A 16,403-nucleotide genomic window follows, 5' to 3' on the forward strand; every position below is an offset into this window, starting at 1 on the left:
AATCAGAATCATGCATACGTAATCTTCTATGATTATCCAATAAAATATAGAAGACTATTTTATCGATCCTGATTTATGCAGCTCATGATACTGTACTAAAGTTGGAATTTTACATCTAACTCAAAGAGGAATTCAAAGTTTTGGAATGTGTTCAGAAGTTTGTAACAAGTGAAAAACAGAAACAAACATAAAGAGCAAACTATTGAGTGACCCAGTGCTGGTCTTAGATTATTTTTAGTAACACTGTAGAAAAAAACATACACAATTGTAGACTCTCCAGACTTCAGATGGGTTCTATTTGTTGTAATATGGCTGTTCCAGGAACCACAATTGTCCAGAAATCTTGATGAAACTAATGACATAACTCCTTTAAATTAATAGCAACAACCATGGGTATGCATACTCTGTGTTTGTACAGCAACAGAAGGATTCAGACCTGTTGCCAATACTAAGAGGATGCAGTTGGAAGAGGTATATGCTGTTGCCTCGGAAACCAGGATTGGCCTCAGTAGCAGCCACTGTGGTAACTGAAGCCTTGGGCAAGGAGTCAGTGGTTGCTAAGGAGCAAATTATGGACAGAATACCTTTATACTAAAATTATATTTTATTGAAACTTCCCTAATCATGGACCATAATCGGCAGAATAGGATTTTATCAATTTCACTTCTGAAAAGTTTTTTGGGATGATTTGATTTTTCAGATTGCAGCAAAGATGCACAATGGTACTTTTAGCATGCAATTGTTGTTTCTGCATAGTGCAAAGGAATATGTGTTGTTTTGTCTTTTTACTTCTGTTCAACTTTTGTCTTTTTTTCATTCTTTTAGCTTTTCTCCGAATATAGTCTATCTCCTCCCCCTCCCTCATGTTTGCTTTGTCACTCTGATTCTCAGACAGTCAAATGTTAATCATTAATTTTCAAAAACCAACTGCAGGTAATGTTGGCCAAAGACAGCTTACTCTCACAGTCAGTTCATTCACTGTGTGGTTAGACCGTGTGGTGCTCCTCATCTGTATCCTGGAATATTTGAGTGCATCTTTTTATATATATTGGGTGATATAACAAAAGCTATAGCAAAATATAACCGTGACAAGAACAGATGTCTTGTGAAATTAATGCTGGTGGTTGGTGACAGCACACAAGGAATGGAACATTTGTGCTTGAACGCCAAGGGGCAACTCTCAGCACCTTTCAGTGGCCTAATACATGATCTCAGTTCAGCAAGTGATGGTTAAAGGGAAACTATCACAAAGTGATAAGTACTAGAAATTTGAAATCCTTATTCCTACATTCATGCAGCTTTTTATTTCCATCAATTCCGCATTGCAACAATCATATTCAACCTCATGGAACCTTGTATTCAACCATTTTAGAAAAATGAAGTTGACTTAGGTCAAGACATGCATTTCAACAGCATCCGCTCCGTATCATTGGGGACAATTACACTCGTCTGACAAGGAGAAGACAGGATCTTGGTAATATTTGACATCCTACCTGAAGTCAATGGAAATAAAAATCACGAGAAATGTAACATGTGCTGCAAATTTGCAATCACCCATTGTACATTATCGCACAGTCTAAACCATCTCCAATGGTATTGAAGATAGTTTGCATGCAGAGACATCTGGTAATCATTCGCATAAAATTTGCATTGCTGCACCCTCTTCAGGTGGAGATACCAGAAAAACCATAAATAAAGTTTGTGGGCCTTACGATTCAACAGCAAAATGGGAACAAAGGATTAGCATCCATTTTACTTCTGCATTGCATCTATTTTTGTGGCTATTTGGTGCAAGGCAGAGGAAATTCAGCCCTGTTAGCTCAAACATACATTTAGTATTTAGTAAAAAGCAAAAGAAAACCCCCAAAACAGAGAATGCACAGCAGTTTGATCAATATCTGAGAGATATTTTCGTGCAGGGCCTGAAATATTAGCCTTTGTTTTTTTTCAAATGCTGCCTGATCCGCTGTGCATTTATGACATTTTCTGTTTTAATTTCAAACAACAACAACTTGCACTTTTATATTGTCTTTCATGAATCAAAACACCTAAGGAGCCTTGGAAGATCATCACAGGCCCCAAGCAGCAAGTGGGAGGGAATTAGAGTGGCTTTCAAAGGTGGGGAGAGCAGAAGACAGGTGGAGTGGTTTAAGGAGACAATTCCAGAGTATGGGGATATGATTGCTGATGGACCCACTGTCATGTATTCAACCAGCATTGTGACCCATGTATAATCTGACCTAAGTTGTGCACTGTGAGAACAATGACCACTAGATGGGAGACACTCCTAACCTGGACCTTCAGGTATAAAAGGGGAAGCTCCACCCACCTTCATCACTTGAGTGCTAAGGAATAAAGGACAGGTCACAGACTGACCTTCTCTCAAGCATGGGCCTCATGTGCATTTATACTGTATAGTAAGGACGTATCAAATGGCGATGAGAAACTGGGATTTAAACCACGCGAGCATGGCCACAAGCAGAACAGACGAGAGGTACTGTGTTAAGGAATGGTTGGGACAGAGATTCAACATTGTTAAAGCAGCACACAATTCTCCAGGCAGACAAGGGCAGTCGGGCATGCCCCAACATGTAGTCGAGCCCAGAGGGGGAGTTCGACAGAGACAATGGCAAGCTGAACGGCGATTCACACCATTGCAAGGGACAATGCGGCCAGTAATGGGGCCATCAACACCTGTTAATGGCGCATTCAAGGACAGTCACAGGGGCAGTCAGGGACGATCGACTGGCAAGGGACCTTTTGTTTCAAACAACAGCTCATGTTGGAGGCGTGGAGGCACACACTCAGCCGGAGTTTGCAGAGATGAGCAAAATAACTGCAGAAATTGCAGAAGTGAACGCTGGGGGAAATCGCTGGAAGCTTAAGTTCAGCGAGTTCATGTGGAGCACGTATACAGTTCATACACCAGGACGCCACCGATAATGATGAAAGTGCTCCTCAATGGCATCCCAGTATCAATGGAGCTAGACACGGGGGACAGCCAGTCCCTGATGGGTATCAAACAGTTCGAAAAGTTGTGGGCATCCAAAGCCAGGAGGCCAAAATTATCGCCGATTGACGCACAGCTACGAACTTAAACAAAGCAGATCATTCCGGTGCTAGGCAGCGCCACGGTAGTCGTGACCCACAAAGATTCGGAGAACAGGTTGCCACTCTGGATTGTCCCAGGGGACAGTCCCGCACTACTGGGGAGGAGTTGGCTTGCTGTCATGAACTGGAAATGGGGCGATGTCAATGCAATTTCCTCTGTGGAGCGAGTATCATGCTCACAGATCCTGGACAAATTTGACTCATTATTTCAACCCGGCATCGGCACTTTCATGGGGGCCAAGGTAGTGATTCACATAAACCCAGATGCCAGGCCAGTACACCACAAGGCCAGAGCGGTGCCGTACGTGATGCGGGAAAAGATAGAAGGCGAATTGGACCACCTGCTGAGGGAAGGCATCATCTCGCCAGTCAAATTCAGTGACTGGGCGAGCCCGATCGTGCCGGTACTCAAGGCGGATGGGTCGGTCAGGATATGTGGTGATTACAAGGCCACCATCAATCGGGTGTCACTCCAAGACCAGTACCCGTTACCGAGAGCGGAGGACCTCTTTGCAACACTATCCGGTGGCAAACTTTTTTCAAAATTGGACCTGACCTCAGCTTACATGACCCAGGAGCTGGCGAGTGAGTCGAAGAAGCTGACCACCATCACGCACACAAGGGGTTGTTTGAGTACAACAGATGTCCGTTCGGGATTCGCTCGGCCGCCGAAATATGGAAAGCCTCCTCAAGTCGATTCCAGGGACGGTGGTTTTTCAGGACGACATCCTCATCACGGGTTACGATACTGAAGAACACCTCCACAACCTGGAGGAGGTGCTACACAGACTGGACCGGTTAGGACTGCAACTGAAAAAGGCGAAGTGCGTCTTCCTAGCTCCAGAGGTAGAATTCCTGGGGATGAGGGTAGCAGCAGACGGGATCAGCACTACCGTGTCCAAGACGGAAGCGATCCAGAGAGCACCCAGACCCCGTAACATGACGGAGCTGCGTTCGTTCCTGGGGCTCCTGAACTATTTTGGTAACTTTCTTCCCAAATTGAGCACGCTGCTAGAGCCGCCACACATGCTCCTATGCAAAGGTCACGAATGGTTCTGGGGGGACAGCCAGGAAAGGGCTTTTAATAGAGCACACAATTTGTTATGTTCCAACACTCTGTTAACACTGTACGACCCATGTAAAAAACTTGTGTTAACGTGCGATGCATCGTCCTATGGTGTCGGCTGTGTGTTGCAGCATGTCAATGTCAAGGGTCAGTTACAGCCGGTAGCTTATGCCTCCAGGAGTCTGTCCCAGGCAGAAAGGGGTTACGGGATGGTAGAAAAGGAGGCACTCGCATGTGTATATGCTGTAAAGAAAATGCACCAGTACCTGTTTGGCAGGAAACTTGAGCTGGAGACAGATCACAAACCCCTAACGTCCCTTTTGGCCGACAACAAAGCCATAAATTCAAACGCATCGGCCCGCATACAGAGGTGGGCACTCACGTCAGCCGCCTATGACTATACAATTCGGCACAGACCGGGCACCGAAAACTGCGCCAATGCACTCAGCAGGCTCCCACTAGCCACCACTGAGGGGCTACCGAGCATGCTGCTGAGATGGTCATGGCTGTCGAAGCTTTCGGAAGCGAAGGCTCACCCGTGACAGCCCGTCAGATTAAAGTCTAGACAAATAGAGACCCGCTATTGTCTCTAGTCAAGAAATGTGTCCTGAATGGGGACTGGGCAGCCACGTACAGGGCATGCCCTGAGGAATTTAAACCATTTCACAGGCGCAGGGATGAACTCTCGATTCAGGTCGATTGCCTACTGTGGGGAAACCGCGTAGTCATGCGCCAGATGGGCAGAGAGGTGTTCATCAGAGAACTCCACAATGAGCACCCGGGCATTTTCATGATGAAGGCAATTGCCAGGTCACACGTTTGGTGGCCAGGGATAGACACAGATCTGGAACTTTGTGTTCGCAGGTGCAACACGTGTGCCCAGCTGGGCAATGCGCCCAGGGAAGCCCCCTTAGTCCCTGGCCATGGCCCGCCAAGCCTTGGTCACACATCCATGTGGACTACGCAGGTCCTTTCATGGGAAAAATGTTTTTGGTTGTAGTAGACGCCTACTCCAAATGGATCGAGTGTGTCAATTTAAATTCAAGCACATCCTCTGCCACGGTAGAAAGTCTACGGGAAATGTTCGCCGCCCACGGTCTACCAGACGTCTTGATCAGCGACAATGGCCCGTGCTTCACAAGCATTCCAGGACTTCATGGCAGGCAATGGAATTAACCATGTCAGAACGGCACCGTTCAAGCCGGCCTCAAACGGCCAGGCAGAACGAGCAGTGCAGATAATCAAACAGGGGATGCTCAGAATCCAAGGGGGTTCCCTACAAACCTGCTTATCATGTCTCCTGTTGGCCTATAGATCCAGAACACACTCGCTCACAGGGGTTCCACCTGCAGAGCTGCTAATGAAAAGGACGCTCAAAACCCGGCTATCCCTTATACACCCCACCATGAAAGAAATTGTCGAGAGCAGGCACAAGCCACAACATGACTACCATGACAGAAATGCGAGGGCGCGATGTATTGATGTAAATGATCCTGTTTTTGTCCTCAACTACGCTGCACGGCCCAAATGGCTCGCAGGCACTGTGATTGCCAAAGAGGGAAATAGGATTCTGGTAGTTAAACTTACCAATGGACAAATCTGCCGCAAACATGTGGATCAAACAAAAAGGAGGTACAGCAACCCCATAGAAGAAGCAGAGGAAGAACACGATGTAGAGTTCACTCCACCACAGGTGACCGAACACCGGAACCAAAGGGAGGAGAGCCCAATCACTGTGGGCAGTATGGATAGGCCTGAGGCACCGCAAACAGCAGACACTCAGGCCAGCGCCCAACAACCGGAGCCCCAACTCAGGCGCTCTACAAGAGAGCATAAACCACCAGAGAGACTCAACCTGTGATCCCAATAAGACTTTGGGGGGGGGGAGGTGATGTCATGTATTCGACCAGCATTGTAACCCATGTATAATCTGACCTAAGTTGTACACTGTGAGAACAATGACCACTAGGTGGGAGACACTCCTAACCTGGACCTTCAGGTATAAAAGGGGAAGCTCCACCCACCTTCATCACTTGAGTGCTAAGGAATAAAGGACAGGTCACAGATTGGCCTTCTCTCAAGCGTGGGCCTCGTGTGCATTTATACTGTATAGTAAGGATGTATCACCCACCACCAATCTTAGAACAATGGAAGAGGGAGCACATGGTTGTCTAAAGTCGGAAGACTGGAGAATGCATGCTGGGACAGAATTGGAAAAACTGTACAGGTAAAGAAGAGCGAGGGTTTTGGAGATAAGGACAGGAACTTTGTGGATGAGTTTGGAGCAGGGGCATCAGTAGAATGGGAGTACAAAGACACAACAGATTTGACAAGCACCAATAGAGTCCTGAACAAGTTGGAGTCAATATAAGGTAGAGCTCGAGAGGCTGACGAGGAGGCCAACATATAATTCAAGCCAAGTGGTGATAAAGCATGGATGTGCATACTTATATGTTCGTGGATAAACATACATGTATTAGATTTGGCAGGTCACCAGTAGTATTGGGCCATGTTAGTGTCCAGATATTTTGATAGCAGGTATTGAAGTCTTTTGTGACAGTGAAGTCACTGGTGTTGAAGTACTGAGCTATGTAGTTATTTGAATTTGTCCTCAGAAGATTCCGGAGCCTGTGCGAAGAGACATTCACTGGAATCCCTGTGAAAGAATTCAAACATAGTCAATATGAAAACATCAGTACATCATTCATTCACAGAGCAACTTTTGACACTTTATTGAATACTCCTTAGAAAATTCTCTCAACAAGTGGTAATATTCATTAAAGTCTCTAGATCATTTAGAAAAGCCATATTGGTTAGATATATCTGAGAAAATGCATAATAGACTATGGAGTGTGAAGATTATTCATGGAGTGAGCCATCACTTAATCCATGAACACCAATTACACAATAGAATAATATAGGCACACATTTAATTTTAAATTTAACTCCCTTTATGTAAATTTCATTCTTAGGCTCTTCTCTGTATATTAAAAATATATCATGAATCTGTTGGCAAAAAAAATCTGTATTATTTGCCATCATTATACTTTTTTTAATTAATTTTCATGTGGGCACTCTATTTTTCCCTGAGGCAAAATGGCATCAAGAGATGGAGTTATAGGAACAGTTGCTGAGGAATTTTGCCTGCTTCAAGTAGCTCTGGGTCCCTTGATATTTAACAGGTCTTGGGGATATTTCCTTGGAATAATACAGAAGTATCTGCGAATACCTTTGTTCATTCAATGTTTCTCACAGTGAAACAGGCTTCCATATTTTAAATAGGATGCTTATTTTATCTATTCTAACAAAACATTTCCAACAAACAGAATTTTCTCCTTACACAAAGTACGGTTTTATATAGTTTCAAATTATTTCTGCACTTTCAGTGGAAACAGCACTTGTAGCGAACCCAATTTGGGAAATGGAGGCCATGCAACCCGTAATTTTCCATTCATCAAAATGGAAATGATTCACTCCTGTGATTGCCTGAGAATCACTCCCTGTCATCATCTATAGGTGCCAAAATGCGGAATCACCCCCTTAAATGTGCTCAGCTAGAATCATCATAGGCAGTCCCTCGAAATCGAGGAAGACTTGCTTCCACTCTAAAAGTCAGTTCTCAGGTGACTGTACAGTCCAATATGGGTAGTACAGTCTCAGTCACAGGTGGGACAGACAGTCATTGAAGGAAAGGGTGGGTGGGGAGTCTGGTTTGCCGCACGCTCCTTCTGCTGCCTGCGCTTGTTTTCTGCACGCGCTCAGCGACGAGACTTGAGGTGCTCAGCGCGCTCCCGGATGCTCCTCCTCCACTTAGAGTGGTCATTGGCCAGAGATTCCCATGTGCCAGTAGAGATGTTGCATTTTATCAAGGAGGCTTTGAGGGCGTCCTTGAAATGATTCCTCTGCCTACCTGGGGATCGCTTGCCGTGTAGGAGTTCCAAGTAGAGCGCTTGCTTTGGGAATCTTGTTGTGGGCATGCGGACCATATGGCCCACCCAACGGAGCTGGTCGAGTGTGTTCAGTGCTTCGATGCTGGGGATGTTGGCCTGATCGAGAACAATGACGTTGGTGCGTCTGTCCTCCCAGGGGATTTGCAGGATCTTGCAGAGACATCATTGGTGATATTTCTGCAGAGATTTGAGATGTCTACTGTATATGGTCCATGTCTCTGAGCCATACAGGAGGACGGGTATCACTACAGCTCTGTAGACCATAAGCTTGGTGTTCAGCTAGAATACTGGTCAAATAACAGCAGAAAACTCTTGCTCACGAAGCACAAGCCCTAAAATCTCTGGGAAGAGTCTTAACAGTGAATAACTCAGCTGTCTGCCCAGAGGATTTTACAAGAAAAGAGAACTGATATTTTCAAAAGTAAGACTCTTTGGCTGATACAGCAGTGCACAATGTATCCGAGAGGAGACGGTAAATGGAAGCTATGTGATCCTCCACAGGAAGTGGGAGAAAAATGAGTGGATGAGCCACCCTAGCAGCCAGTACCGTGACACACATCCGAATATCTAACGTTAAACTAACATTAGCAGAGGCTGAGGGTCAAATCGTCATCTTGTCAGAGAATGTTGAATAGTACAGAAATACTTTCACAAAAGGCAATGAGAAGAGAATACTTTATAACAGAGGGAGTCTCAACCCCAAAATAAAACCAATATGTCTAACAAAACATGAGTTTTTAAAAAACATTTATGGTTAATAATTTTATTGTAAATATAAGTTCCACCACTGGTAGCTCAGGGAAAGATCTTTCATTTAAAATATCTCATGGTTCTTTATGGAGAATTAAGGGTAAAGAAATGACCAAGTATTTCATAATAATTGCACACTAAAAAGCACCAATAATTTACTAATACTCTTTGGCTGCAATAATTAATCAATGCTTTATCACAGATAACAACTTCTATTCAATGATTTAAAAAAAAAACCTTACTTGGAATTATAACACCTAGCAGATGAATCCTGAAGACTCCTCCAAGAGGGGGAGTTGCACTCTGAATCCTTTGAACTGTGATATTTATGGAATTCCACCCTACAAACTTGGCATAGTCACTGTTTGGGTGTGTAGAACCTTCGGCTAAAAAGGCATCTCTGTAACAGGAGAACTATGTATGAGGACTGCTGTACTATTGATTCAGATTAATAGTTGTAATGGACTGCAGTGACTGAGAGGTGCAATGGATTGGCAGCTATTCCTTCACCTCTGGGACCTGCATTTGAATCACAAGACCACAATGAAACCACAGACAAGCACAAGATCGTTAATATACTAAATTATTATTTTTCTGAGATATCCACTGGGGAAGCCATGAGCAACATGCCCTTCTTGAGTAGTGGTTACCCAAATAGCATTAACAACTTCAATATAAATGTAGCAGAAATCTGAAACAAGCTAAAAAGGCTCAAAACAAATAAAGCCCCAGAGACGGATTGTATTTATCTCAGAGTACTAAAAGAGACAAGGCAACAGATGTGTGGGGTACTGACACTCATCCTGATAAACACTGGGGAGGTCCCAGTAAATTGGAAACAAGCTATCATGGCACCTGCCTATTTGCAAAAGAGGTAAAAAAATTAGACACAAGCAAGTAACGAGCCATTATTCTTACCTTAATACAAGATAAAATAATCAAATCAATTATTTGAGGATCAGCTGCACAACGAATATCTAGCAAAGAGCAACCAATTATAAAGACTCAAGAGATGGGGACGCTCCTGCCTGATCAACCTCCTCGACAGTTTTGAGGACATGACATTCCCAGTGGACTGCAGAAGGCCCTGTGACAAAGTGCACCTTGACTTCCACAGAGCATTCCACAAAATCCCACACAAATGGCTGCTAGAAAGTTCAAAACCAGGGGGATTCAGGGTAAAAAATTTGGAGCAGTTAAGAAATTGATTAATGGGTAGATAGCAGTGAATGCCAGTGAAAGCATGTTATGTTGAGGTGAGAGGAGCTGCTGCGTGTGCTGTCCCAGGAATTGATATTTAGACCCCAATCTTACTAATTTACATTGATGGGTATTCAGAAACTCAATGCAAATTGGTCATATCTGCAGATAATATCAAACTGGGATGGGTAATTGAATTGAAGAAGTAATATGAGCAAAATATGATAGTGGGAGAACAACAGTAGATGAAAGTTAATGTGGACATGTGTAAAGTACTTCAGGAAGGAAGACAAATGGATGATGTAAGTACTCCATGAATGGTCTTAAAATAGCAATGGTTGATGTGGAAAGAGATTTGTTATGTATTAATTCTTGGGGGTCACCAGACACCAGAGGGCACCGTGATCGGAGGTCATCGGGAGGTCATGTGGCATGTGTGCTTGGTCACTTGTATATAAGCTGTGTGTCTTTGTCAAGCTGGCACTCTTGGGCTGGAATAAAGATGGATCAGGTTGCACCTGAGTGAGTTTACAGTAACCAAACTCTTGAGTCATTACAATTGGCGACGGGGTAATTTAAGAACCTTCGCATGCACAATGGACACGGTTGGAATCCTGGAGCGATTTTGTGGAGTATTTTGTGGCCAACGGCATGGAGGCAGAGGCCTACGCAGTTAAGTGCAGGGCAGTTCTCCTCACCGTTTGTGGTCCAAAAATTTACAACCTCATGAGGAATCTTCTCTCGCCTGTACGTCCGGCGGAAAAAGGGTACAAGGAATTGTGTACATTGGTGGGTAACCACCTGAAGCCAAAAGAGGGGATCATCATGTCACGCTACCGTTTCTGTCATGTATTCAACCAGCATTGTAACCCATGTATAAACTGACCTAAGTTGTACACCGTGAGAACACTGACCACTTGGTGGGAGACACTCCTAACCTGGACCTTCAGGTATAAAAGGGGAAGCTCCACCCACCTTCATCACTTGAGTGCTAAGGAATAAAGGACAGGTCACAGACTGTCCTTTCTCTCAAGCCTGGGCCTCGTGTGCATTTATACTGTGTAGTAAGGACGTATCAATGATACCCATCAGGGACTGGCTGGCACCCGTGTCTAACTCCATTGATACTGGGATGCCATTGAGAAGCACTTTCATCATTATCGGTGGTGTCCTGGTGTATGAACTGTATACGTGCTCCACATGAACTCGCTGAACTGCAGCTTCCAGCGATTTCCCCCAGTGTCCATTTCTGCAATTTCTGCAGGTATTTTGCTCATCTCTGCAAACTCCGGCTGAATGTATGCCTCCACGCCTCCAGCATGAGTTGCGATTTGAAACAAAAGGTCCCTTGCCAGTCGATCGTCCCTGACTGCCCCTGTTATTGTCCTTGAGTGCACCATTAACAGGTGTTGATGGCCCCATTACTGGCCGCATTGTCCCTTGCAATGGGGTGAATCGCCGTTCAGCTTGCCATTGTCTCTGTCGAACTCCCCCTCTGGGTTCGACTACATGTTGGGGCATGCCCGATTGCCCTTGTCTGCCTGGAGAACTGTGTGCTGCTTTAACAATGTTGAATCTCTGTCCCAACCATTCCTTAACACAGTAACTCTCGTCTGTTCTGCTAGTGGCCATGCTCGCGTGGTTTAAATCCCAGTTTCTTGTCGCCATTGATACGTCCTTACTACACAGTATAAATGCACACGAGGCCCAGGCTTGAGAGAAGGTCAGTCTGTGACCTGTCCTTTATTCCTTAGCACTCAAGTGATGAAGGTGGGTGGAGCTTCCCCTTTTATGCCTGAAGATCCAGGTTAGGAGTGTCTCCCACCTAGTGGTCAGTGTTCTCACGGTATACAATTTAGGTCAGTTTATACATGGGTTACAATGCTGGTTGAATACATGAGAGTTTCTACATGCATGTTCGTGCTGAGGGCCAGGAAGTGTCAGGATTTGTCGCCGATCTGCGACATCTTGCTGAGCCGTGTAAGTTCGGGAACATGCTGGAAGACATGCTGCGTGATGTTTTCATGATAGGCATCAAGCATGATGCGATCTCAGGAAGCTGTTGGCTGCGGAGACGCTGGATTTGAAAAAGACCATCGTGACTGCCCAGGCATGCATGATGACGGATGATAATTTGAGGCGGATATCATTGACGAGTTGGAGTTCCACGGCAAATACTGTAAACAAGTTGGCATCGTCTTCGGGCAGAGCTGCTTATGTGAAACCTGCCGCTGCTCAGAGCCCGCCAACTGGTTCGAACCAGATTTCACCCTGTTGGTGTTGTGGGGGCAATCAAAGGCCTCATCAGTGTCGGTTTCGACAATACTCATGTAATGGATGTTCCAAAGTGGGGCATCTTCACAGGATGTGTCCACAACGGAGCAAGGGTGGTGCAGCTCACCACGTGGTTGATGAGGACCAGTTCAGTGATGGGCCGGATATGCAACCCGAGGAGGAAGTGAATGGACTGTATTCGTTCCTGAGCAAGAGCCAGCCGATAGTCGTTAATGTGAAGCTGAATGGCGTGCCTGTATCAATGGAGCTGGACATGGGTGCGAGCCAGTCGATAATGAGCCAAAGGACATTCGACAAGCTGTGGGACACTAAGGCTGCGAAACCGAAGCTGAGTCCAGTCAATGCCAGGTTGCGTACTTACACTAAGGAACTCATACCAGTGCTCAGCAGTGCAGCAATCAAGGTGTCATATGACGGTGTGGTTCACGAGCTACCATTGTGGATCATCCCAGGTAATGGTCTAATGCTGTTCAGCAGGAATTGGCTTGATAAAATCAAGCTGAACTGGAATGATGTCAAGATGTTGTCCTCAGTGGATAATACTTCGAGTGCTCAAGTATTGAAAAAGTTTCCTTCTTTGTTTGAACTGGGCATTGGCAATTTTATGGGAGCCAAGGTGCAGATTCACCTGGACTCCAATGCAAAGCCTGTCTATCACAAAGCTCAGTCTGTTCCGTACATGATGAGGGAGAAGGCTGAAATTGAGCTTGACAGGCTCCAACGTGAAGGGATCATATCACCGGTCGAGTTTAACGAGTGGGCTAGTCCCATTGTTCCTGTGTTGAAGAGTGATGGCACTGTCAGGATTTGTGGAGACGACAAGGTTATGATTAACCGATTTTTGAAACAGGATCAGTATCCGTTACCGAGGCCTGATGACCTGTTCGCCATGCTAGCTGGTGGAAAGTCGTTCACAAAACTGGATCTGACGTCATCGTATATGACACAGGAGCTTGTCGACACTTCGAAGAAACTCACCTGCATCAACACCCATAAAGGACTGTTCGTCTACAACAGGTGTCCTTTTGGGATTCGTTTGGCTGCAGCCATATTTCGGAGGAATATGGAGAGTTTACTGAAGTCTGTTCCGAGAACTGTCATGTTTCAAGATGACATTCTGGTCACAGGTCGCGACACTTCTGAACAGCTGAACAATTTTGAAGAAGTCCTACAGCATCTGGACAAAGTGGGACTCAGGCTGAAACGCTCGAAGTATGTATTCATGGCACTTGAAGTCAAATTCCTCGGAAGGAAGATTGCTGCTGATGGCATCAGGCCCACTGATTCGAAAACCGAGGCCATCAAAAATGCACCCTGGCCTCAGAATGTGACGGAGCTGCGTTCATTCCTTGGGCTACTCAATTTCTTACCCAGATTGAGCACTTTATTAAAGTCACTGCATGTTTTACTAAGAAAAGGCGACAACTGGGTCTGGGGTGCATCTCAAGATAGAACCTTTGAGAAAGCCAAGAATCTGCTATGTTCAAACAAGTTGCTTGTTCATTATGATCCATGTAAGCATCTTGTATTGGTCTGTGATGCTTCATCATATGGGGTTGGCTGCGTACTCCAACAAGCAAATGAATCAGGAAAGCTACAACCTATTATGTATGCTTCGAGAAGTCTGTCTCAAGCAGAAAGAGCTTACAGTATGGTAGAGAAAGAAGCTTTGGCCTGTGTGTGCACCAGTACCTGTTTGGTCTTCGTTTTGAACTAGAAACGGATCACAAGCCACTCATTTCATTGCTTGCAGAAAACAAAGGTATTAATACCAATGCATCGTCCCTTATTCAAAGGTGGGCACTGACAATGTCTGCCTACGATTACGTCATCCGTCATAGACCTGGTACTGAGAATGGTGTCGATGCACTGAGTCATCTGCCCTTACCCACAACTGAGATGGAGACGCCTCAACCTGCAGATCTACTGTTAGTAATGGATGCTTTGAGAATGAAGCCCCTGTCACTGCTCAACAAGTTTGGATCTGGACCAGCCATGACCCTATTTTATCAGTTGTGAAACGGTGTGTACTCAGTGATGATTGGTCTGCCATACCTATGGAGATGCGTGAGGAGACCAAACCTTACAACCGTCACAAGGATGAGCTGTCCATTCAGTCAGACTGTTTACTGTGGGGTAATCGTGTAATCTTGCCTAAGAAAGGTAGAGAAAAATTTGTACGTGAACTTCATAGCACTCATCCTAGTATTGTCATGATGAAGTCCATTGCTAGATCTCATGTATGGTGGCCTGGAATTGAATCTGATCTGGAATCATGCGTGCATCAATGCAATACTTTAATGCAGCTAAGTAAAGTACCAGCGGAATCTCCGCTGAGTCTTTGGTCGTGGCCATCCAAACCATGGTCGAGGATACACATCGATTTTGCAGGCCCATTCCTAGGAAAGATGTTTTTTGTCGTAGTGGATGCATATTTTAAGTGGATGGAGTGTGTTCTTATGTCATCCAGCACGTCTACAGTTACTATTGAGAGCCTTCATATCATATTTGCTACTCATGGTTTGACTGACATTGTTGTGAGCAACAACGGATCTTGCTTCACAAGTCTTGAGTTCCAGGAGTTCATGAAACTCAATGGCATCAGACATGTGAGATCAGCTCCATTCAAGTCTGCTTCTAATGGTCAAGCAAAGCGTGCTGTTCAAACGATCAAGCAAAGTTTGAAACGTGTAACTCAGGGTTCACTGCCGAGACCGTTGTCATGTATATTGCTCAGTTACAGGTCAAGACCTCATATGCTTACTGGGGTTCCTCCTGCTGAACGACTGATGAAGAGAAATCTCAAGACCAGGCTTTCTCTTGTTCATCCTGATTTGAATGATCATGTTAAAAACAGACATCAAAGTCAGCAATGGTGTCATGATCGTGTTGCCGTGTCACGTGACATCTCGGTCAACGATCCAGTTTATGTACTGAACTATGGTCAAGGTCCAAAGTGGATCGCCGGCACTGTTACAGCCAAGGATGGTAACAGAGTGTTTATTGTCATGCTCAAGAATGGGCAAACATGCAGGAAACACCTTGACCAGGTTAAACTGCGGCACACGGATGAACTGGAACCGAGTGAGGAAGATGCAATCAGTGACCAACCAACCATTGTTCATTCTTCAGAGGACTCTGCTGACATTACTGACTCTGAACCTTCAGTCTCTGATGTGGTCATGACCACTCCCATCAGATCGGCTACTCAGCCCTCAGTCTCAACGGACTCAGAACGCTCGCCCAGAGCCAAAGTTGAACTGAGATCATCAACTATGAGAAGAAAGCCCCAGATCGTCTTAATTTGTAAAAAGACTGTTGTTAAGATTTTAAAAGGGAGATGTTTTTATGTATTAATGCTTGGGGGTCACCAGACACCAGAGGGCGCTGTGGTCGGAGGTCATCGGGCTGTACGCATGTGGCATGTGTGCTTGGTCACCTGTATATAAGCCGTGTCAAGCTGGCACTCTTGGGCTGAAATAAAGATGGATCAAGTTGCACCTGAGTGAGATTACAGTACTCAGCCTCTTGAGTCATTGCAAGAAGGTCTTTTTAGACTCAACACTAAATGTACCCAACCAATGCAAAGCAGCAGAAAAAGCCAATAGGATGTTGAACTACATAGTTAAAACACCATTGTACAATTCAGAAGAACTATGGTTAAATTGTATAGGGCTCTGATCTGATAATATTTGGTCACTGATGGGACATTCATTCCCTGGAGGCAGAGAGAAGCCATGAGGCTGATCCCAGGTATCTGAAATATAGAAAAGACTGGAGAAACTTGGACTTTTTAGTCGTGAAAGGGGACAGCCGTGAGGTGAACTCATTGGGATAGACAATATGGTAACAGTATAGAAAAGGTGGATCTGGAAAATTACTTCAAATTAAACCTTTGAGTCCAGGACAAGGGACACAGGTTAATGCAAGTAAAAGACAATTTAGAATGGACATTAGGAAATTTGTCACGCAAAGCGTGATCAATACATGGAATCAACACTTGGGTAGAGAAAGAGGGTCAAAAACCCCGC

At 45.0% G+C, this 16,403-nt stretch overlaps 1 protein-coding gene across 1 annotated transcript in view; it reads right to left on the reverse strand.

The window, feature by feature from the left end:
- The window catches only part of LOC139266646 (fibrocystin-like), a 630,313-nt gene that overhangs the window by 543,867 nt on the left and 70,043 nt on the right, over positions 1 to 16,403 (reverse strand). Inside the window, 2 exon segments of the mRNA XM_070884234.1 lie at positions 6,649 to 6,833; positions 9,120 to 9,277. Of these exon segments, the coding sequence (XP_070740335.1) occupies positions 6,649 to 6,833; positions 9,120 to 9,277 (343 nt within the window).

This window comes from Pristiophorus japonicus, chromosome 7, assembly GCF_044704955.1.
Source record: "Pristiophorus japonicus isolate sPriJap1 chromosome 7, sPriJap1.hap1, whole genome shotgun sequence".
NCBI lineage: Eukaryota > Metazoa > Chordata > Chondrichthyes > Pristiophoridae > Pristiophorus > Pristiophorus japonicus.